Below are 23175 nucleotides of genomic sequence, written 5' to 3'. Positions count from 1 at the left end.
GCTAAGTTAATGGCAAAAAACATGGGGGGGGGGGATCCACCTCTCTGTTTCCCCACTGTACCTTTCTAGGGCCTCTGAAGAGATGTCTCTGTGGTTAAGAGCACGTACTGCTCTTGCAAAGAACCCAAGTTCGGTTCCCAGGCCCTTTCACTGGGCAGCTCACAACCACCAGCAACTCTAGAGGATCTGACTCTAGGGGCACTGCATTTACTTACTTAACCCACCCCCCCGCGACACCTCCCCCCCCCCCACGCACTTTTTTAAAAACAACTTTGCCACAAGCAGAAGCCATACAGCGAGTTTCTCTGTGTCACAGCCCTAGCTGTCCTGGAACTCTGCTCTTCCAGAGGTCCTGAGTTTAAATCCCAGCAATCAGAGGGTGGCTCACAACCACCTGTAATGAGATAGGCCGCCCTCTTCTGGCCTTCAGGCAGAACACTGTATACATAATAAATAAAGCAGAAATTCTATGCTGAAGCTACGTCAGTGCTGAAACACCTAGAAAGAGGTCCAAGGCAGCATGGTATGGGCGCACGTGACTGCAATGAGAACAGAATGGTGTCTGGTTCAGAACAGTTGTAAACTAATCAGAGTGAGGAGCCAACACCTGCACGCACGGCTAAGCTCCTGTCTGATGTCCTGAGGGTCTGTTGAATTGAAGGCTGGGTCACTGGGAGGTGTCCTGGAAGTGAGGCCAAATGGGAGGTCCCTGGGCCCAAGGTCATTTTTTAAGGATTTATTTACTGTGTGTACAGTGTTCTTCCAGCTTGTAAGCTGGGCCGAAGGAGGCACCAGATCTCATTACAGGTGGCTGTGAGCCACCACACGGTTGTTGAACTGAGGACCTCTGGAGGGGCAGCCAGAGCACTTACCTCTGAGCCATCTCTCCAGCCCCCAGGTCTTAAGGGTGCACTAATGCTCCCCCCCCACCATGGAGGAAATGGGGGTGGGGACTTGCTGGCATGTGACCTTGAACTTTCTACTGAGAGATTTCTCCAGAGACAAACCCCAGGGTGGGGATGTGACCTTCAACTTTGAACTTCCTAAACTGGGACCTAACCCTTTTCCTAGCTGACACGAAGTGGAATAGGAACCAAGGAATACTGGAGTCGGTGGATCAGAGGTCACCAGGCACAACAGTCTGTCAAACGCACACTTCTGGCTAAAAAGGTATTCTTTATTTGTTAAACAGAAATAACAGGGGAAACTGATTTCTAACTGGGGTCTCCATCCTCTTTAGGGGTGCGCTGTCCACCAACAATCTCAGAGGAAAGAAAGCTTGCTGAAAAAGTCAAATTCTTGGCTTCTGAGATGAATTTATTTAGAATTTTGGAAAGCTGGAGCAGAGGCAATGGGATGAGTACCCAAATGCCTGGACTCTCAACAGCAGGCTCCAGAGAGGCTTTATTTGGCTTATTCTTCCACTGAGCGGGGCCTGTTCGCGGCAGACCTCCCGCATTCTAGAGAGTTTCTGAGTGAAGTTAGGGGAGAGAAAGTGGGTGCTGATAAGGAGCGATTTTCCATCCAAACAGATCAGTGTCCAAGCAGCCGGGCTGGTGGGAAGCCAGGGCTGGCAGGCCTCAGGCCCTGTGTGGGCAGCAGGCCACAAGGGCCTCAAAATTAACCGTGAGCCCCATGGAAAATCCCACACCCATGCCAGGTGGTGGCGGCACACACCTTTAATCTCAGCACTCGCAAAGCAGAGGCAGGCGAATCTTTGAGTTCAAGTCCAGCCTGGTCTACAAAGTGAGTTTCCAGGACAATAGCCAGGGCTACACAGAGAAACACTGTCTCACTGGAAAAAAAAAAAAAAAAGGGAAGGAAAACCCCACACCTGGACACAGAAAGGCCAACTGGGGACAAGTTGGCACCCAAGGTTAAGCTGAGCTCTGCCACTCAGGCTCAGGTGACCCTCAAAAAAATGGAAGACACCCGTGGGAAGCTGATACAACTATTTGGTCCTAGAGATGAGAGAACAAGAAAATGGCCTTTAATCCCAGCACCCAGGAAACAGAGGCAGGGGAATCTCTGAGTTTGAGACCAGCCTGGATCTACATAACAAATATCCAGGACAGCCAGGGCAACATACGTAGAGACCCTGGTCTCAAAAAGATAAATAAACGTCCAGTGGAATGGGAAGCCACCTAAGACGCTGGAACCAAAGGATTTCACTCAGGCCTTTGGAGGAGCAGAGGGAAGACAAGATGGCATGACTGGGGTCAGGCAGCTCTCTGGACAAAAGGTCAGGTGTAAGGAGTTACCCCAGCCAGCTCCTCCAGTCATCCATCCTGCAGGCCGATAGCGGTGGACATGCCATCCGAGGAAGGTGGCCTCTATCACAGGACAGTGAAGGGTGTGCACCATGGCAAGTGGGCTCAGGACCATTTTAGTCGCAGGGGACCAGGTCAGCCCTGGAGAAATGAAGATGTAGGATGGGGTCCTCCGAGCTAGAGACCAGCTAGGATCTCAGTAAAAGAGGTCAATGGCTGACTACGGGGACCAAATGAGAAAGGAGGTCTCCAGAAGAGCTGGGATGTAGGGACGCCCAGGTGTATGCAGGCAGATATACAAGCCGCCTTAGCCCAGGGATGAAGTATCGGAAAGCAAAGGAAAAGACCCCCTCGAGAGGCATTTTAAACCCCAAGTCACTGAGAATCTGCAGTGGGGAGACCGAGTTGGCACCACCCCAAAGTTTACAGGAAAGAAGTGGGGCTGTCTTCTCAGCTCCTCTCTTCAGCTCGAAAGCAGAGGTTTTAAAAGCACTCTGGTGAGATGGCTGTGTCCAGTCTCCAAGCAGTAACACGACCATAGTGCTGGGCCTGCTCTGATCATGGAACTAGGAACTTTACCAGCTGCCCGTGCCTCTCAGCAGTAGAGCCGTTGGGGCCTGTGACTCCCAAGCCTGGGCGATTGACATCCCTCCATTCCGTGACAGCGCCACGGGCTTCTCCACAGCATACTGGCTGCTATTCCTCTCATGCTGACCTGTTCAGTGTTTGATCTCCTCCTGTTCTTATACCGCAAGTCCGGGGAGCCTGGAGCCCTGGAGTCCCAGTGTCGGCCAGGTACCTTCACTGTGGCTCACACAGCATCTACTGAAGCCACAGTAGTCTCTTCCCTCGTCTCTGCCAACTCCTGTCCAAACAGCCCCTTCCCTCACACACACACACACACCAAAATTCGGGACATGCTGGAGCAGTGGTTCCAACCCAAGTGGCCAGGACTTCCCCCAGCTTACAGGAAGGAATGCATTGGCCACGTACAAAGGTCCTACAGATGCAAGGGTTTTATCGTCAGTCTTATTTACAGAATCTCACATTTAGAACACAACAAAAATATGTACAAAGGACCATACAGGTCTGTCTGAAAACAAACTGGTTTATACAGACGAGCCGCAAGGGCCATCTCTGGAAGCTGGGGCGGAAGTTGAGGAGGCTCACTGCACTCAGGGCCTGGGTCTTCCCAGGATGAACGCAACCATGGCCCAGGTGGTGACAATGCTGCAGACTCTGTAAGGCAAAGGCATAAGTCAGAGTTCTGGGCGGGGTAGGGTCTGCCTGGGGACCAGAGGCAAGTGGCACAGGCTCTGCTCGCCATTCCCTCATTCAACCAAATGTGTTTTTCTTTTGTTCTCTTTCTTAGACAGGAGCTCAAGTATCCCAGGGTGGCCTCAGGTTTTCTATGTGGCCAGAGATATCCTTGATCTCCTGGTCTTCTGCATCTCCAGTACTGGGATGACAGGTAGTTTAGGTGAGGCTGGGGAAGGAACCCAGAGCTAAGCACCCACTCCACCCACTGAGCCACCTCCCCACACAAATGTCCTTTCAACCATTCTCCAGGTGCCAATCGTGAATGTCCGCCTCTTGGGCCAATCCCGAAAAGCCACCTTCCCCAGAGATGTAGGTCAGAGACGGGCAGGACAAGAGGCTGCCCATGGTAGCCATGGCTCCCACGGCCTTTGGAGCCTCCTAAAGCTTCAGCAACTCCAAGGCTGGTTTTCCAGTCACTTGGGTCCCAACCTCAAAGGCGACTTAGCCCCTCTCAGGGCTGCTGCTTGCTTGGTCCCCTTCCCGTCACACAGGCTGGACCATACACAGCCATACTTGTTCCCTGATGCCCCGCCCCTCATTGGCACAGGAGACAGCAAGGCTTTGGAAATGGGAGTTGGATTGTATCCCTTCTCCTCTCGATCCCACAATACATCCACAGTCCTCACATGTGTAGCGGCCTCCACTGCAAGGGACCCATTCCTTACCTTATCCCTTTGCTTGTCCCCCGTCGTTGGCCCCCTCTGCTCACCAGGCACCTTCATTTAAGGGCTGCTGCCCCCTGCCTAACTGCTGCTCCTCACTCCTTACTTCCCCAAATCTTACTGAGACTCCCATCACCTCCTCTGTACTTCTCTCCCCTCCCCACCCCCAGATTTCCTTTGCACTGTACCCCTCAGGTCTCTCCCCTCCCCACCCCCAGATTTCCTTTGCACTGTACCCCTCAGGTCTCTCCCCATCATCTCCTCTGCACTGTACCCCCCCGTCTCTCCCCATCATCTCCTCTGCACTGTACCCCCCCAAGACCTCTCTCTATCCCCACTCTTTCTCGCATTTTCAATATGCATGTCACCAATACCACATAGAGTTCGCTCACTTGTTTATTACATCCCTGTTACTGCCCAACTAGCTGAGCAGTCCACTTTGGCTCAGAGATAAAGCAGGGCCCAGGGGGATGCGCTGAATGAGAAAGCTTCCCGTCAACAGCTCAGAGCGGTTAGTGAGCAGGGCCAGAACCAGACAAAACGGGACCTCGGCAGACAGGTCACTCACTGTAACAGGCAGGTGATGTTGGGGGAATGTCTCCAGTACCGGTACAGCGAGATCTGCAGGGTCGGGTGGCTCCTGTACTCCTTCAAGACATTGCGGGCACTGCCGAAAGAAGTTTGCCCAGGTCAGCAATGTGGCCACAGTCACCGAAGGAGAAGAGGGGACTTGGAGTGAGGCACCTACTCCTTAAACTTATTGGTCAGGAGCAGAAACTGGCTTCGAGTGAACCGTCTGACATCAAACTTGCAGAGATTCTGGAACTCACGGTAGACCTGGTGCTCGCTGACCCCAGGCCACCTCCTGACGGTAAGGATGAGCACAGGAGGGCGGATACTGGGGTAATCCGGGCCAGAAAAGTTCTAAAAAACAAACCAAGAGAAATTCTTCATAGTTCTCACTGACACTTCGTGCAACTAAAAACACTAAAGGGGTTGTGCTTGAGGCTGGAGCAGAAAGGAGAGAAAGGAGGAAGAGATGGATCTATGTAGGTTTGGGCGGAAGAAACAAGTGTCACGGGGAGGGAGCTTCCTCAGCTTCCGCTTCATTGTCATCAGAACCCCTCGGCACACCCCAAGACACATTTGGCGGCCGCCTCCCCACAGGCCTGAGCAAAGCCAGGGAGCAGAATGAGACATACTCACAATTTTAGGAACCCCAGCTCGGATGAGATTCACTTGGTTCACATATGGCGCCAGCACTTCGAGGTACTGAGGGAAGGTGGACTCCTCGTCGTCGACAGAAACAGCGCTGCAGGACAGAGAACCCGGAAGCACTTAGGCAGGCACATGGGTTTTATATGCAGGTCCTCGGGCACAGCCAAGATTCTCAGTAGGGAAACAGGGAAGGTAGCTGCCTCAGGCACCTCTCTCCTCCTCCTCTCCCACCTGGCCCCAGGTGCTGCTGCAAGCGCTCACTCTGTGCCAGAACAGAGGAAAGAGGAAACCAGCTGACAGCCCCTCACATAAGCTCTAAGTCTCGCATCAATATGTCATAAAACATTTGTATTTATATCTGTGGCGAAAATAGACAAAGGCGGTTCCTAAATATGTCTCGCCCGTCCTGAAGAACAGGCCACAAATGTGATGAAACCCTTCTGTGGACACCGCGTCCCGTGGAATTTATGTGACCCACTAACAGTTCTGTCACATCTCAAAGTCAAAGTGCCCTTGGTGCTCACATGGCAGCTCGGGGCATCAAGATGCCACCACCACCAGGGGCAATGCATTGGCATTCTGATTTGGGATTCTGTGTTCCTCCATCCAGGCACCTCTCTCCGTCACTGTCCTCCCTGAAGCCTGTACGATCCCATGATGTGTCTTTCATCTGAACACCTTATCCCCTGGCCTCACTGTCACCTCCAACAGCTGTGAGAACATCTGTAGCTGACAAAGCCAAGGCACTGAGCCAGGAAGTTCCCCAGGAGGAATTAGTGCTCCAGTCAAACCCTGTTGTGTGAGTCTCCTGGTGTATGCCCATCTACCCATTGCCAAGACAGGGGCAGAACCCATGCAGGAGGTGGGGAGGCAGGAAAGGGCTCCTTGAAGCAGACGGCCTGCTTCAACACTGGCTGGTCCTGGGTGAGAAACCCACTACTACACATTCCTTCTTGGTGTAGGAGGGCCTTCTGTCTTTGTATTGTTTTCATTGGTTAATAAAGAAACTGCTCTGGGCTTGGTGATAGGGCAGAACTTAGGTAGGTGGGGAGACAGAACTGCATTCTGGGAGGAAAAAGGCAGAGCCATGGATCCTCTGCCTGAGATGGACGCTGGTTAGAATTTTACCCAGTAAGCCACTGACACATTGCAATATACACAGATTAATGGAGATGGGTTAAATTAATGTAAGAGTTAGCCAGTAAGAATCTAGAGCCAATGGGCCAAGCAGTGTTTTAATTAATACAGTTTCTGCGTGGTTATTTTGGGGCTAAGCTAGCTGGGAGGCCAGGACAAACCAGCAGCCTCCTACAACACCTTCTTTTTGGTAGTCCTGTGACCCAGAGGTCCTGGCTGAGGCCTTAGGACTTGGTAACAGGATGGAAGGGAGGACACTCACCCATGCACCCTCTCCAGGAGCAAGTGCGCCACTTTCAAAAGAACTAGAAGAGAAAGCCAGAGATGTAAGCGGTCTCAAGGCTTGTGGAAAAGATCAAACTCAACCCTACATGCAGCCCAGCAAGAGCCCAGCACATATCACCAGAGCAGAATGCCCCTCTAAGGAGCACCTTACCTGACCCACAGAGGAAGGCATCATACGCAGCTTCATGGGGGCACTTGGTCTCCGCTGAAGTGGTTTTCCAAAAGAGAGAGGTCAGTGATTAGAACGCATCATGAGAAAGTGGTCCCTCTTCCCATCCCATTCAACCTTACTAGCATCCAAGCAATTGTGGCACACAATATGTGTGCCCTTCTGCCTATAAACATTTGTCATCCTGGTCCTTGCCATGTAGAGATGACACACCACACCCCACACATTGGGAGAAAACAGGTTCCTATGACCTGACTATTCTCTGGAAGGCAGAGTTTTGGGGAGCAGAGCAAGGCAGGTCAGGGGGGAGTCATCACCCAAGCCTCTGCAGCCTGCTTGGGGAGGGGGGCGGGAACCAGAGAACCTTTAGCTCAGCCCCAGGGCACTTGGCCAACTGTGCAATGGGCCCGAGCTCAGGAACATACCGTATTTTTTACACTGTCTTGCATGAATAATCTCTGGTCCAGAATTCTTAGTGGGATTCAAGTTACTAATAGGGAGGAAAACAGGGGTGGGGAAAATAAAGATTAACTCACTAAACGTATCTCCTCTTGTCCCCTGCTTAAGCTATAGAGATCTGCGCTCAGCACATCCTTTTAAAAGGTGTGGATGCAGTCCTGATGGCGCACGCCTTTAATCCCAGGACTCGGGAGGCAGAGGCAGAAGGATCTCTGTGAACTTGAGGCCAGCCTGGTCTACAGAGCGAGTTCTAGGACAGCCAGGGATGTTACAAAGAGAAACCCTGTCTCAACCCTCCCCCCAAAAAAATTTTTTTAAGAAAAAAAGGCATGGATCTAAGCATGGACAGATGAGGTCTGAATGAGGCCACAGAACAAGAGGAAGATAAAAGGGACTTAATTGGATATATTCCAGTACGTGGAAAACATCTGGACACTACAGGGAGCTGCCTGCCCTGTGGAGTTTGGAGTCTCTAAGTACAGAGCTAATCATACTGTGTCCTGGAGCACAGACAAACTCCAGGGTCCTTCCAGGCTGCCCAAAGGGAGTGGCACCGGAGGACAGTCTGGAGCTGTGTGAGCAGGTGGCAGTGAGGAGCAGACGCAGCCCTCCTGGAAAGCACGGCTGGAGACCAAGAGTGAAGGCTCAAGCCAGCCTGAGCTATACAGACCACCTCAGCGCCAGTCTGGTTGACTGAGTGAAACCCCGCCTCTAAAAAGTGTTGGGGACGTGGGCTCAGCAGTAGGGTGATGCCGAGCATGGGAAGGCCTTAGGAGCAATCCCTGCACTGAAGACGAACAGCCTGGAGCAGCTGCGACCCCGAGAACGCAGAGACGATATATAGGGTAACACCAGCGGGACATGGCTGAGTAGGCAGACGTGGGAGGTGCCACTCTGAAGCCCTGTGGCTCTGGGCCCAGGGGGGCAGCAGCATCCGGCAGTGTGGACATCCCCGACAGATGCTGAGCTTCCCGTGAAATGGTCATGACAGCAGTCCCGTGCCACACACAGCTATCAGGGCTAGAAGGGGTCTCAACAGCGGTGATGGCAGCTAAGTTTCAATAAGCACAAGGCCTGTCCTCAGCCTCCCACGTGCATGACCCCACCTGATCTCACTGCTACCTCCTGAGTTATGAACGTTAGGGTTTTACCTGCTCATTTCATAGACGGCAAGGCCGAGGCTTTTTCAAAGTAGGTTATGAACCAGTGAGTATCAAATTCTGAGTTTAAACCCAAGAAGCACGGATCAGAGTGTGGGAATTAAAAACACAATTCTCTCCTTACACTAATGCCCACGTAAAGGACACATGGCCTTCAGCATTGAGCCTGGGGCCCTGAAGACTTAGGAGATGCTGCAGGCCTGGGAATAGGCTTAAGGGACAAAAGTTAATATTAAGCTGAAGACGTCTTCAGGTCATGCCAGGGAGGAAAATGGAGAAGGAAGCCGGCAGATGACTTCCCAGAATGTCCTACTCGAATGGCTGCAGCTGCACTTCAGCGCCAGGGCTCTTGGCTCTAACGCACGCACGAGGCTCTAGGTTCAATCCCTGACGCTTCAAACCAACAAAAACAAAGCATGAGAAAACAGCCCGGCCAGCTGTGAACCGCATGACCTGCAGCTGCACAAGGGGAAGAAGGGCAAAGGACTGCTGAGACCAGCGACAGGGAGAGGAGGGCGCAGGAGGGACACCCCACAGCGTTCTAGGAGATGGGAGAGAATCAAGGGACCAAGCAGCACTCCCACCAAAAAAGCCAAGTCCAGAGCGAGCATCTCCCACAGAGGAGAGAACCCAAGCTTCCAGGCATACCGTAACACAAACCTTGACCAGCACAGGGACCACAGCCTGTCCCTCGCGCCTTGTGTGCATCATCCTGCCGAGCACAGGGCCCTGAGTAATCGGTGGAGAGCAAAAAAGCCTTACAGCCGTGGGCATGGGGGAAGGGAGCTGCTAAAGGGACCAAAGACAAGGTCACACTACCGCACCAGTTTTAGGTTCCTCACCAAAGGCTTCCCTCCAGGGAAGGAGTTCTGACCCTTTTAGCCCTCGTATTTCCCACAAGTCCGTGCCAAAACCACAGGGTTACCCATGCAAGCCAGGAAGAGGGCCAGAAAGTGAACAGCTTGGTTTTAAGTATGAGTGGTGATGGCAAAAGAAATGAGAGGTGGCGGCCAGGGTCCCCAGCAAAGGGACAATAGGCAGCATCTGCAAGAAGGGAGGAGGCAAGGAGAGGATGGTAAACCCACAGAGCCCTGCTAGCCTCAAACACAGAAGGCGTGTGGGACACAGCTTAGTTGTTAAAGCGCTTGCCTGGCATGCGCAAAGTCCTGGGCTCTACCCCAGCACCCCATAGAATGGGTACAAGCCTGTAATCCCAACACTGGAGAAGTAGAGACAGGAGGATCAGAGTTCAGGCCATTCTTGGCTACACGGGGTGGGGGTTCAAAGCCAGCCCGGAACACCTGAGATCCTGTCTTAAAAGAAACAAAAACTCGGGAGGCAGAGGCAGGCGGATCTCTGTGAGTTCGAGGCCAGCCTGGTCTACAAGAGCTAGTTCTGGGACTGGCACCAAAAGCTACAGAGAAACCCTGTCTCGAAAAACAAAGAAAGAAAGAAAGAAAGAAAGGAAGGAAGAAAGGAAGAAAGGAAGAAAGGAAGAAAGGAAGAAAGGAAGAAAGGAAGAAAGGAAGAAAGGAAGAAAGGAAGAAAGGAAGAAAGAAAGAAAGAAAGAAAGATAGATGACTGTTTTCTGGTGACAGGGGAAACAATGGTAAAATGACGACAGCACTTGTAAAATGTTCACAAAGACAGGCAGCAGGCTGTGAGACCTTGGCCTCTGACTTCTGACTTTCTTGCTCAGAAGCGGGGTCAAGAATGCTGTCTGAGGCACCGCAAAGGCATGAGGAGCCAGACAGAAGGACAGGAAGTCCAAGCAGCTGGGTCACAGTGAGCTGTACCACCAGATCGTCCAAGGAAAAGCACGCAAGTACATACAAACACATCAAAACCAGGGGGCCTGGAGTGAGTTAAAACCAGAGAAAGGTCTCAGGGGTCCCTCGTGGCCTGGGCAGCCAAAGCTGCGGGCTTGTTCCAGAAGCGTCTTCCTCACCTGCTCAGCACATCATACACTTCTGAGAGGTTGGAGACTCGTGGGAAATGCAGTTCCTGCAATCATGAAGAACAGAGCACTGTGCTTGGGGTCAACATCTGCTACAGGCCTCACAGAGGGTCACTACCTGGACCCAGCAAATCCCGGCCTCACAGAGGGTCACTACCTGGACCTGGCGAATCCTGGCCTCCCAGAGGGTCACTACCTGGACCTGGTGAATCCTGGCCTCCCCTTGTGACCTAACCGCCCTTTCCTTCATTTCAGGGCCAGGAGGCCAGGAGATGTCCCGACAAGCCTGGCTAGGATGGTCTGTTACCCAGAGAACTCAGGTCTCTGTCTAGGGACATATGAGAGCACAGGAACCCGAGGCACTGGACTGGGTCCAGGCCGTGTGTGCAGAATATCCAGCATTCTCGGATCAGAAGGCCTTGGGGGCAATGTCAGATTACAAAGTCCCAAGATCAAAGATGAAACGGGTGAGGATCAAATACTAATGGCCTCTCTGACTTCCACTGCCCCTCCTCTGACAGCCACCTGAAGCCATTAACCCAGGACTTTGGAATACGGTGGAGTCCCCTTGCTCTGTCATTGTCTAATTCCTAAAAGCATTTAAAGTAACTCAATATCTCCCTTTTCCACCAGTAGTGCGTGACCTGGGCTACAGGACAATCACGTGGGAAGCTTTCACCTCTCACCTGGTACCACTCTAGACCACATATGAAGTGGGTTCAATTTGCCACCTCCCTGTAATTCTAGCTCTGTCAGAGAACCTAGGACCTCGGTGCTTCCTCCAGACTTTACAAAGGGTCCCTCATCCTTCTCTAGGGACCCTTCACAGATTTATAAAACATGCATCAAGCTCTAAAATAAGCTGTTTGGGCCACACATGATGGTATACAGCTTTGATCCCAGTACGTGGAAGATTGAGGCAGGAGGGCTGTTATAAATTCAGGGTTGGTCAGGGTACCTGTCTTAAAAACAAAAAACAAAACAAAACAAAAAAAAAAAACCACAAAAATGTTGCTCTGTTGTCCAATGAAAAGGACACCATTTACACAAATACAACACAACCGGGGCCTGGAAAGGGTTAAACTACAGAGAAAGGTGTCACCTGCACAGACTCAACAGCCCCGACTCCAAAGCAATCCCTCCTTACCTTCCAGATGTCCTTGGTCACATTCTTGGTGTCAATGAGGACAGGGAACAGGCTGTGGATGTTCTGCTTAAACTGGTCGTAGCTTTCTGAGGGGGAAGGTCCAGATGGGGACACGTAAATTTGTGGGTTCATGGACACAACACAGACCCACTCTAGCCCAGCTGCCACCAGCACTGACTAGCAAAACAGGGAGAATGAGACAAGAATCAGAAATATCCCTAATCCTCATCTACTGCCATTTTCTAAGGTAAAGGTCACAAGGCTTTCCAAACTCAAGGTCCTACCTACGCCATCAGTAGCTAACACCATCCAAGACATCAACCAAACACCCTATAATTAAGCAAAGCGCCCTGACAGGAGAAGGGCTCTCGGTGGAGTCTTACTAGGCCATACTGTGCAGTCACACCGCACACCGCGAATGAAGTTCAGAACAAACAGCATCACCACACACACACTTCCCAGACAAGGAGCCAGGTCTCTTCCCACTGCACTCCCTTCTCCTCCCCAGCAGTGACTTCTGCCATGTCCTCTCCGTGGGGTCCTCGGGCCCACCTCTCTGAGGTTTTGAACACCTCAGTGCTGACTGGTGGAAAGGTCCTGACCCCTTCCCTCTACCTACCCACTGCCCACCTTTCCCTCAGGTCCCACCTGCACTGTGTGGCTGTGGCACCTCGCCATAGCCACAGGCCCCCACCAGCTGCAGCCACTTCTCCATTTGCCTCACTTACCCTCTTCCACTGATAGCCTTTTTCTGTTTGCTCAGGTTTTCTGAGTGCGTCTTATTAATCTTATTAATTTGCCCTTAAATTCTCTAATAAGCTCAAGCCCAGCAGTTCTGTCCAGTCACGTTTTGCAGACGTCCCCCCTAAGCTGTCCACCTCTTTCCTTTAGTGTGCACCACGCCTTTGTGAGTTAGCTCCAGCCCGCCATCATGCTAAGGTCTCTTCTGCCATCTCATCTTCCAGCTAACCAGAGAAAGTAGAGGACCAGCTGAAGGTCACACAGAACATGAGGGATGAACACTTCCCACTGTGCTACACTGCCATTTGTCCATCAAGAGAATCAAGCATGAGAAAAGGAGCACAGCCACCAGACAGGAGCCAGGGGAGCCAACGAAATGACATCCGCTAGGTTTATAATGGCACGAGGGGAAGAGCCAGCGCTAAGATCTAACACCTAGTCTACACAAGATCTAACAAGCCTTAAGATCTAACACCTAGTCTACACAAGATCTAACAAGCCTTAAGATCTAACACCTAGTCTACACAAGCTCTAACAAGCCTTAAGATCTAACACCTAGTCTACACAAGCTCTAACAAGCCTTAAGATCTAACACCTAGTCTACACAAGTGTGTCAGACTCAGAACAAGGGGGAAAAGCCAAAGCATTGAACGACGAAGGGTGGGTTCTCTGCTTCACACACTTCTAATTTCGCCCAAGGTCACATCATGACCCTGGGCAGCTTCAGGCACCCGAAGAGGGTCTGTAATCAGACTGACCCTCCTTGAGACGTCTCCTGGTCTCTGACCAGAAGATGGTACAGACACAGACCTGAGCTTGGGAGAGTGCAGCTCGGCCCCTACCTGGAAGAGGTCGGAAGAACTTCTCGTGGAGATGCAGAAGGTCCATCATCATGTTGTGTCCTACCAAGGGCTACTTGGAGCAAAGCAACAGGGGAGAGGAAGGAAAGTCTAAGCATCAGGGCTGACACTTGGTCTGAAATCAGGTTTCTGGGCTTGTTTCTTTCGGCCAAGGCCATAGCTCTGGATACCTGATAATCCAGCATCACTGCCTCTCAACTCCCACTGAAGGTAAAGGGACTGCTGAGATGGAAGAACGGAAGAGAACAGGAGGGCAGAAGGTGGGGGGACAGGGAGATGGGGAGGGGAGGGAGGGAAGAAGAGATGGGAGAGAGGGAGGAAAAGGGAGGGGGAGATGGGTGAACAATAGAGGCTTGAGGCAGGATACACAGTGGGACTCTGTGAGGCAGACACAATTTTAGGTGTTAAGATGCCCGTGCCGCTGCAGGGACAAAGGTGCAGCGGCATCTCACACACGCGGTCTTTCCTCAGACTAAGCCACCATGGGATGTCAAGGCTGGGTCCAGGAAGCTAGCTAGAAAAAACAAAGTCAGTAGAAAGTTTTACCAGTCTCTCTAGGTTATATGGGTGTCTGGGCTGTGTGTATGTCTGTACATCGTGCGTGCCTGGTGATCACAGGGACCAGATCCCTGTGACCAGATCACAGAGGGGTCAGATCCACTGGAACTGGAGATACAGATGGCTGTGAGAAGCCCTGTGGGTGCCAGGAATCAACCCTGGGTCCTCTGCAATAGCAACAAGTGATCTTAACCACCGAGTCATCTCCCCATACCCCAAGAAACACTTATTAAAAAAAAAAAAAAAAAAAAAAAAAAAAAAAAAAAGACAGCCGGGCGGTGGTGGTGCACGCCTTTAATCCCAGCACTCCGGAGGCAGAGGCAGGCGGATCTCTAGGCCAGCCTGGTCTACAAGAGCTAGTTCCAGGCCAGGCACCAAAGCTACAGAGAAACCCTGTCTTGGGGAAAAAAAAAAAAAAAAAAAAAGACAACTTTAATCTCTTCTTGGCCTTCCGAATAAGGTTAGGTGAAAAATACAATTTTATTGGCAGAGAAATCTTCAAAACCCACCACCATTAATACAGAAGATGATGGGGGGGGGGGACAAGAAAAGAAATGCTTCCTACCTTCTGGGCTTTCACCAGCATCTGAAAAAAGACAGAAAAGCCTCTTGCAGAGAGAAGAATCTGCTCCTTCCAACAGCTGATTTGGTCGCAAGAGTCGTGCTCAAGGTACCAGCGATGTGGCTGACTGACTTTCTTCACAATCACCTGCAGCGAACAGGAGAGCAGGCGTGTAAGGATGCGGCTGGAAAACTCGGGATGCACACATGACAGAAGCCTTGCCGAGGCCAGATGACTGAACAGGAGAGGGGGGAGGGAGTCACTAAGAAGGCACACCCATGTGAGGACTCACCCCCTCATCCTTCAGCACTGTCCAGATGTTGGGGAGGGCCTGCCTTAGCACCAATTGGACCTCAAAGGCTTGGAACCCTGCAGCGAGGAAGCACAAGGCACACACAGATCCTGGAACACCATCGGACCTTCTCACCCCACAGGAGAAAAGAATAGAAGCCAAGGCCCTGGGACTGGTGGAATGCTCCAGAAGCCAGATTTCAGGACACCTGAGCCTGGGACTGGTGGATTGCACCTGAGGCCTGCTTCTAGAACATCTGAGCCTGTAACTGGTGGACTGCACCTGAGGCCTGCTTCCAGAACATCTGAGCCTGTGACTGGTGGATTGCACCCGAGGCCCGCTTCCAGGGAGTCTGAGCCACGTGCATGTGTGCCTGCTGTGATGGTCTAGGACAAAGTCCTCAAAGGAGTGGGTCTCAGGAATGCTCTTCAGTTGGGGACACTCTTGTGGCTGGCTGCATATGGTCTTTGTGTGCTATGCCAGTTCACTCCTGGTAATTCCTTAGGTACTGGCTTTTACTAAGGAACTTTGTCACTGGGTGACACAGGACCCACTGGCTGCCCTGTGCCTTGTTGTTGGGACATCACAAGCCCATTCCTAGGAAGATGCTGGTTTGCAATTCTGTCTTCCAGATGCTCACACAGTTTGCTACACCAATACCAAGAGAAGGTATGAGTCACACAGCCACTGACCTCACCAGAAAGGTCTCCGTCGAGAGGCCGTCAGGCTTATGACTATGGATCAAACTTTTTATTTTGTGTTTGTTTTGGGACAGCTTTGTGTAGCCCCGGCTGGCTTCAAACTCACTATGCAGATGAGGATAATCTTGAACTTGTGCCATGGCACAGGCGGGTCTTACCCTCATCGCTACAGCACCAGGACAAACGGCACAAAAACATGAACGTGTCACGGCTGAGCGACACTTCTAAGATAGATTTGACCTCACAGACTCCATGGCCAGGGTCCACAGACCATGCTCTGAGCACTGCTGCACTAGGTCAGGGATTACAAGTTAGTAAAGCAGGACCTCCAGCAGGGTGGAAGTGATTGGCTCATGAATGATTCTCTACCCCTGACACTCAATCAGGTTCAAAAGCCTCTGAGACCTGGGAATTCAGGTCACGACTTTAACCCCAAGATATTAGCAAATGTCTCAGACTCCGTCATGAGGCATCTGCGATCAGAGCTTATGGGAAAGAGAACGTGCTCCCCACCGTCTGATGCATTGCCAAGACACCCCTGTGCTCCCAGGTGGGGAGCAATAGCCTCCTGCCTACCAGCAATGCCGGGCAGAGTCATCTGGTCACCTTCCTCAGCCAGGTACAGCCACTGAGTCACCTTGTCAATCACCACCTTAATCTGGTCTTTATCCAGAGAGCTGAAAATGGACAGAGGAAAGCAGAAAGGTTGGCGGAGATCACACCAGACTCCTAGTACTAAGACTAAGGTGTCTGGAACCTCTGTTTTTAACGCTGTGACCTCACAGTGAGAATTAGCAGCAACAATGACAATGGTCATCATTTGTTCTCCGTGTCCTCTCATGCCAGAAGAAGGCAAGCTCTTATCTGGGCTCCTCAGAGGTCTACAGGAATACAAGACAGCCTTGATGGGGTGGAAGAAGTGCAAGGGGCCCTACAATGAACATTACTGTCAGGATGTCTGCCCATCTGTGCTCCCAGAGAAATCTGTAATGACCTGGTTGGAAACACAGGAAAAGATAAGGACATGGACGAACCCTCTGCTCCTATGTCAGAAATCTAAGCGCTATCTCCAACACTTGAAAGTAGCAAAAGGTTAAAAATTCAAATGGGGAACTGGAGAGATGGCTCAGCGGTTAAGAGCACTGGCTGCTCTTCTAGAGGATCCAGGCTCAATTCCCAACAACCACATGATGGCTCACAATCATCTTTAACTCTAGTTCTAGGGCATCAGAGCCTATTCTGGCCTCCCCTGGTTCCAGGCACACACTGGTACAAACATACACACAGGCAAAACTTCCACACAAATAAAATGAAATTTTTTTAAAAATTCAAATTATTTTCCCTATTTTTATTCTTGAACTTTGAGGATCATTTCATTAGTTTGAAAGGGAAAACAACAGGGAAGGCAGGCCGTAACTCTAGGCAGCTGTGAGAGCAGCAAGACAAAGGGGGGGGGCAGGGCGCCAGCTGGGCCTTTAGAGCTAGGGTTCAAGAAAATCAAGCAGATTTGGTGGTCAGCAAGTAGCTCAGGGGAGGGGCAAGGCTTTGGAGAAACAGCCGGAAAGTCCAGAAGGTCAGGGCAAGCATGCTGAGAATCCTGGCAGGTATCCAAAGGAAAAAGGGAAAGTCATCCCCTTACTTTGAGTCTGAACTCAGAAAAGCGGGCAGGCTTAGCAGTGAAGTTCTATAAGTGACTTCCTGTCATTCCTTACAAAAACCTATGTTCTTATATGTAAGCTTTAAAAATTAAAATTAAAACATTTTTTAAAAAGTTAAGGAAAAAAATATCAAAATATAAAAACCCTATGAAAACCAAATTTCGGAATCAAAGCTATTTGATTTTTCTTTCTGATGAGGGAGAAAAAAAAATCTCAATCCCCAAAAGCTTACATAGTCCAAAACTGGCCACTAAGGGGTAGCCGTAGCTGACTGGGACCCAAGCTACCACCTCACTGTGGTCACTATGAACCTTAGTGCGAACACACGGGAGGCTGCCATTCTGTCAAAGGAGAAAGAAGCAACCTTGCCCAGGTGACAGAGACAAGACCCATGTTGAGCAGGGTCAGGCAATTTAGGGCCCACACAGACATTCTAGAGTCTTTGCACTCTCTGCGTCTCCAATCTTGTGAATCCTCCGCTCACACCACAGACCCAACTCCTGTCTCTTTGAGCACCAGACTTGAGTGAACTTTTTTTCTCCTTTCTGATTTCCTTTTTTGGGATGAGGATCATGCTGTGTAGCTCAGGCTGGCCTGAACACATAATCATCTTCCCTCATTCTCCGGAGGGCTAGAAGGCTAGGATTGCCAGTGTGTGCCACCATCTTTGGATCCTGTCTGTGAGGCGTATGAGCTGGCTGTGGGAGAGGGAGCAACCTGGTCTTTCTCAAGTGTTCTCTAGCACTTCGTGAGACAGAGTTTCTGTCTCTCACCGGCTTGAATCTCACCGGCTAGGCTGCACAGCCAGTAAACCCAAGGAATTCACCTCCCTCTGCCTCCCCAGTGCTGAATAATAAAATATACAAGCATATTTTTTTTAAATTTTGGGTTTTAGGGCTGGAGAGATGGCTCAGAGGTTAAGAGCACTGGTTGTTCTTCCAGAGGTCTTGAGTTCAATTCCCAGCAACCACATGGTGGCTCACAACCATCTATGAGATCGGGTGCCCTCTTCTGGCAGACAGGTATACATGCAGACAGAACATTGTATACATAATAAATAAATTTTTTTTAAAAATTGGGTTTTAAGGCTCAACTGGGACCATTCATGGCAAGCGTTTTACCAACTGAGCTTCATCTCCCAAGCCATAGTTTTTTCATTTCAAGATTAAAATAGCATTCACATGGGAGCGGAAAGGAGGCGATAGGAGAAGGGTTTTAGCCTCTCAGGAAAGTAGAGGTGGCCAAAGTCATTTCAGCTGAGTGTGGATGGATGGGCTAGTGTCCCCACCTGCAGAGGCCAGAAACCAAAGGCACTTGGGAATGTGGACCCTACCTCCGGACTCTCCAGTTCCCTCTCAGGATACTATGCTTAATTTTCTTCTCCTGCTCTTCATTCATGTACGGGATGCCATTTTTGAGGAACTGAAGAAGGGAACAGAACGAGGTGACTAGTGAGAGCCGTCCGAGGGCCAGGCAGCAAAGCAACGGGGACACCTTGGCTTCGTGTAGACAACGGAGAAGGGACATGGAACAGTCAGAGGACTCCTCCCCAGTCACAGCCACCTCCTCCTCCAGGTTCATACCTTGTTATAGTCGAAGCCATACTGATTCAAAAACTGAACACTGGACGCCTGGAAAGAGAACTCTGAGTCCAAGATCCCAAACGTTGTAGGAAAGAGAAAGAAGTTACAGGAGTGGGCTATATACCTAAAGAGCAGAAACAATGGTGAGAAGTCTCAAACTAGTACAGACGGACAGACAGACAGACAGACAAAACAGCCGGGCTCATGCAGATTTTCATTCTTAAGGATCTGAATGTTTTCTGAAGGCTGGATGTATTTTAGGTGCTCTGTCTAGGGGCCAGAGAAAACAGGCAATGACACTGTCCTTAGGGAGCAAAGTCAAAAGTCAGAAATAGGCCCATAGCCCACTCAAAGGCCCCCATATTCAGCCGGGGCAGCCAGGCAGTAACCCCCCAACACACATGGGTCAGCCTCCTGCAGCAGCTTTCAGGCAAGGGTATCCCAAAAGGTGCAGCATGCTTTGGACTGCTGGTGCCTGAGAGCTTCTAGGCAGCTCGGCATCTCTCTGGAGGCTAACACACTTTGCTATCTCCCCGAAGACAGTACAAGGGCCAGCTGATGGAAATTAGACACAGGACAGGAGAGGGAGGCCCCACAGACAAGGTGCTCCTGCCAATCTTCAGAGCCAGAAGTCAGAGTGTTCAGGACAAAGAGATTCAGATGCCCAAGTTCAAGCTGTCAAACACAGACTGGACAGTGGTGTGTGTTACCGCCGGTATACATACTTGTTTGACTCTCCTTCGATGCTGGAAAACACAGACAACCCTAGAACAACAGAAGTCATGAGTACCGAAGCAGAGTCACCTGACGGCAACCAAAGACCAAACGTTCCCGCCCATGCTTTGCCCCCACAGACGTGGAGGGGGCGGCAGAATGGGGGTACATCCTCACTGAAAAACAGACTTGCAACACGAGATCTGCCACACCACAGCTTGTGTTGAAATCACCATAATATGGCGATGGCCAGTTTTCCACACACAGACGTATTAGATCAGCATGTTCACAGTTTTAAATGAGCCAAGAGTCAGGCCTCATGGTACACACCTGTAACCCCAGTGCTCGGGAAGGGGAGGAGGATGATCACAAATTGAAGAGTTTGGCTACATTCCTTCTCCAGAGGCTAGGGCAGGAAGATTTTTGTTAAGTTTGAGGCGATCTGGAGTTTCAGTGTGAGATTCTGTCTCAGAGGAGATGGCTCGTCGGGCAAAGGCTCTTACACGTAAGCCTGAAGACCCAAGGTTAATCCCTGGAACTGAGGTAAAGGTGGAAGGACAGACAACCTCCACCAAATTGTCATCTCATCTCCACACGTGTCCCACACTCAAAAATAAAAACCTAAAAAATTTAAAACTCCAAACCAACAACAAAAAAGACAGATTTGACTACTTTGAAAATCCCTGTATTACTAATAAGGCACTCAAAGTGGGAAATCTCCAGAATGATGGAGAACAAAAAAAAAAACTTAAGAGCAATTTCTTGTTCTTTTCAAATATGTAATAAATTTCTCAAAAAGTTGCAAAGCCCAAGAATAGAGTGGAAAGCAGGCATGCACACACAGAAATGTTTATCTCCAGAAAAATCAGGGGGTCTGTAAAACCCTCTTTTTTATAATGTTTTTGTATTTGTATAAAATGTTTTTATACTTCATTTTACTGAGAGTCAGGACCCCTATTACAAAGGCAGGCCTTGTAAAAGAAATCACATGACCTGCAAAACCTTAGGTATGATCTAGTCCTTCACATAAAGCTTGTGACCCCAGTATTAGAAAATGCAAATCAGAATAAAATTAAGAGTATTTTTTAGACTATCAGGTTGGGTTAAATTTCAGACCCATACTCCCCAGGGTTTTTGTATGGGAATGTACACTTGCTGTTGCTGGGGTCGGTCCCTGGAAACGCTGTGGTTGATTGGCAGTATTTATCAACACTTTAATGCACACACTCTGATTCTGCAGTCTCACTGACAGAGCTATCCCAGATGTACAAAAGTGTAACAGTGTGTAAATATGAAGACCACCAATAATAAAAATCCATTTAATTGTACACAAATGGTTACTAAAGGGCTGGAGAGATGGCTCAGAGGTTAAGAGCATTGCCTGCTCTTCCAAAGGTCCTGAGTTCAATTCCCAGCAACCACATGGTGGCTCACAACCATCTGTAATGAGGGCTGGTGCCCTCTTCTGGCCTGCAGACATACACACAGACTGAATATTGTATACAAAATAGATAGATGATAGATAGATAGATAGATAGATAGATAGATAGATAGATAGATAGATAGATAGATAAAAAACAAATGGTTACTAAATATACCTTATTTAGGACACTAAGTCCTAACTTGTAGTTTGTAATACGACAAAACTGTGAAAATGACCAGGTCCGTATGATAACACAGACTTCCAAACTCCAGTAAAATAGAAAAATAAAACAAAAATCCCAAATGTAAATATGTGTACAATCCTGTTCCTGTAGGTTTTCTTTTTAAAGTCTCACACACTGGGGCTAGGGAGACATCTCAGTGGTGACAGGGGATCTGTTCCCAGCACCCACACGGTGACTCACAGCCATCAGTAACTCCAGTTATAGGGATCTGACATCCTCCTCTGACCTGTGTGGGCACTGCATGCAAGCGGTGCATCTGTACACGCAGGCAAAACACTAAAGACATAAAAAACCTAAAAAAGTTTAAATCGCATATACTCTGACACATATTTTTGCTCAAATGATGGAACAGGTTTAACAGTGATTGTCCCTGACACTGGTCTGTTTAGGACCACGAAATAATGCTGGTAAATTCCTGCTTGTACAAAACCCACCACCTTCACACTGTAGGTGCTCCAAGTGGTATACACACACATCAAAACAAACAAACAAAAACAAACCTGAAAACAGAACAAGCACACAAAATGTACGTAATGCCTTTGAAAATGGTCAAAGAGCAATGAGAAAGCCAGCCAGGAAAAAAAAACACACACACACACAAAAAAAAACCTTCTCGAACGATTCATAACAAAGAGCTGAACATCAGACTCACCAATCTGGCAGATTGTAAATTGTTGAACGCTCTGCCGGGTCTTCACATACCACTCAGATGGCAAATCAAAAAGACTGTGAAGAAAGAGGCATCTCATTGCACAGGCAAGGGCATCAGAGGCAGGCTCAGCTACCCTCAATCAGGGACCGATTGTCCATGGTACAATTAGAGAGCATCTGCCGGCATTTGGCCAGCAAATGCCGCACCTCTCAACAGGTGGAAGCAACCCATCACACCAAAATACCCAACACACACCAAAAAGAAAAAAGAAAAAAAAGCCAACAGGAACCTGCTAGGAAACAGTGCTGGTCTGAAGGGTCTAATTAAGGAGGCACAGGTGAGGCTCACTCTGTGGGCTGTTAGACAGCCGTACCTGATCTGCTGGGGCTGGGACAAGTTTGAACGCAGACCTGTGAACTCTATGTCGAGACCTAGGGTAGAGCAAAACAAACGGGTCCTCAGGCCCAGAGCAAGCCACCAGCTTTCACATCTGTAAATGCTCCACGCGGTACATGAGTGTGTGTGTGAGCGTGCTCACACACACAGCAAGCACCACCTTTCACACTGGAGCCTAGGGTATGGTTCTAAACAGGGCTGACTGGACAACAGTCACAGGAGCCGCGGGTTTGACTGCTTCAGGCCCCCTGTCGGAGTGGGAAAGCCTCCTCTCCTTCCTTCCTAGGGATGCTCTCTGAGCTCCTCTGGCCTGGAGACCCATCCAGTACTGAACCACACCCACCAGTCCCCAGGCTCTCCGTGGCAGGCGACTCTGATGACAGGGCCAGCCAGCCCAGGTACCTTACCCACGAAGTCCGCACCCGCGACAAGCTCCTGCAGGAGTGGAAGGCTCTGTTCAAACTCATCAGCACCCACGTCCATAGCCGCTAGTTCCAGGGCGCGCCGGATGCGGCCGCGTGCTGCCCACGCGTTTCCGCTGCGCAGGGCCTTAAAGCTCGTGCACGTGGCCCGCTTCGGTCGGAACCTGGTTGGTACGAATTTGCATGGGATACCCACCGCCTTGGTTTTAACTTGCTGGGAAGGTGGAAGCTGTTGCAATCAAGAACTGCCAGCTGTACTGAAGGCATCCTTGGTATCGGCGATCAGCTAGTGTGGCCTTCATCCTGTAGAAATGCCTGCTTATGGTACCCCAGTGACCATTCTCCACGCTCACTAGTCAACGGTCTGGTATGCCTCTCAGTTCTAGACTTACAGTCTCCTACAGACTTGAGCTTCCAAGTGAGGTGCTTCAATCGATATTTAACCAGAGGAAAGAAAATATATATATATATATATTTGTGCTTGGTATTATCATTACTTTGCCTCCACTTGGGTATTTATTAAGCAAAGAGGATTCCTATGCCATTAGATGCTGAATGCCTCAGAATCAAGACTTTTAAAAAAAA

General features: G+C 50.0%; 1 protein-coding gene across 1 annotated transcript; it reads right to left on the bottom strand.

Moving 5' to 3' along the window:
* Nucleotides 1-1171: 1171 nt before the first annotated feature.
* On the bottom strand, nucleotides 1172-23048 carry Pnldc1 (PARN like ribonuclease domain containing exonuclease 1). Its single transcript, XM_050135926.1, has 19 exons — nucleotides 22576-23048; nucleotides 22146-22203; nucleotides 21773-21846; nucleotides 19465-19504; nucleotides 18740-18863; nucleotides 18490-18578; nucleotides 16075-16175; nucleotides 14798-14874; nucleotides 14509-14652; nucleotides 13368-13437; nucleotides 11785-11870; nucleotides 10629-10684; nucleotides 7487-7551; nucleotides 7044-7097; nucleotides 6870-6912; nucleotides 5459-5564; nucleotides 5001-5176; nucleotides 4821-4919; nucleotides 1172-3509 (listed from the first exon to the last, which is right to left on the bottom strand). Exons 1-19 carry the CDS (start codon nucleotides 22649-22651, stop codon nucleotides 3446-3448), a joined length of 1602 nt encoding a protein of 533 aa, XP_049991883.1. The 5' UTR covers nucleotides 22652-23048; the 3' UTR covers nucleotides 1172-3445.
* Nucleotides 23049-23175: the final 127 nt, after the last annotated feature.

Source organism: Alexandromys fortis, unplaced genomic scaffold (assembly GCF_014885135.2).
Source record: "Alexandromys fortis isolate MF-2015 unplaced genomic scaffold, M_Fortis_MF-2015_v1.1 scaffold_23, whole genome shotgun sequence".
Classification (NCBI taxonomy): domain Eukaryota; kingdom Metazoa; phylum Chordata; class Mammalia; order Rodentia; family Cricetidae; genus Alexandromys; species Alexandromys fortis.
This window is presented reverse-complemented; position numbering and strand designations above follow the sequence as displayed.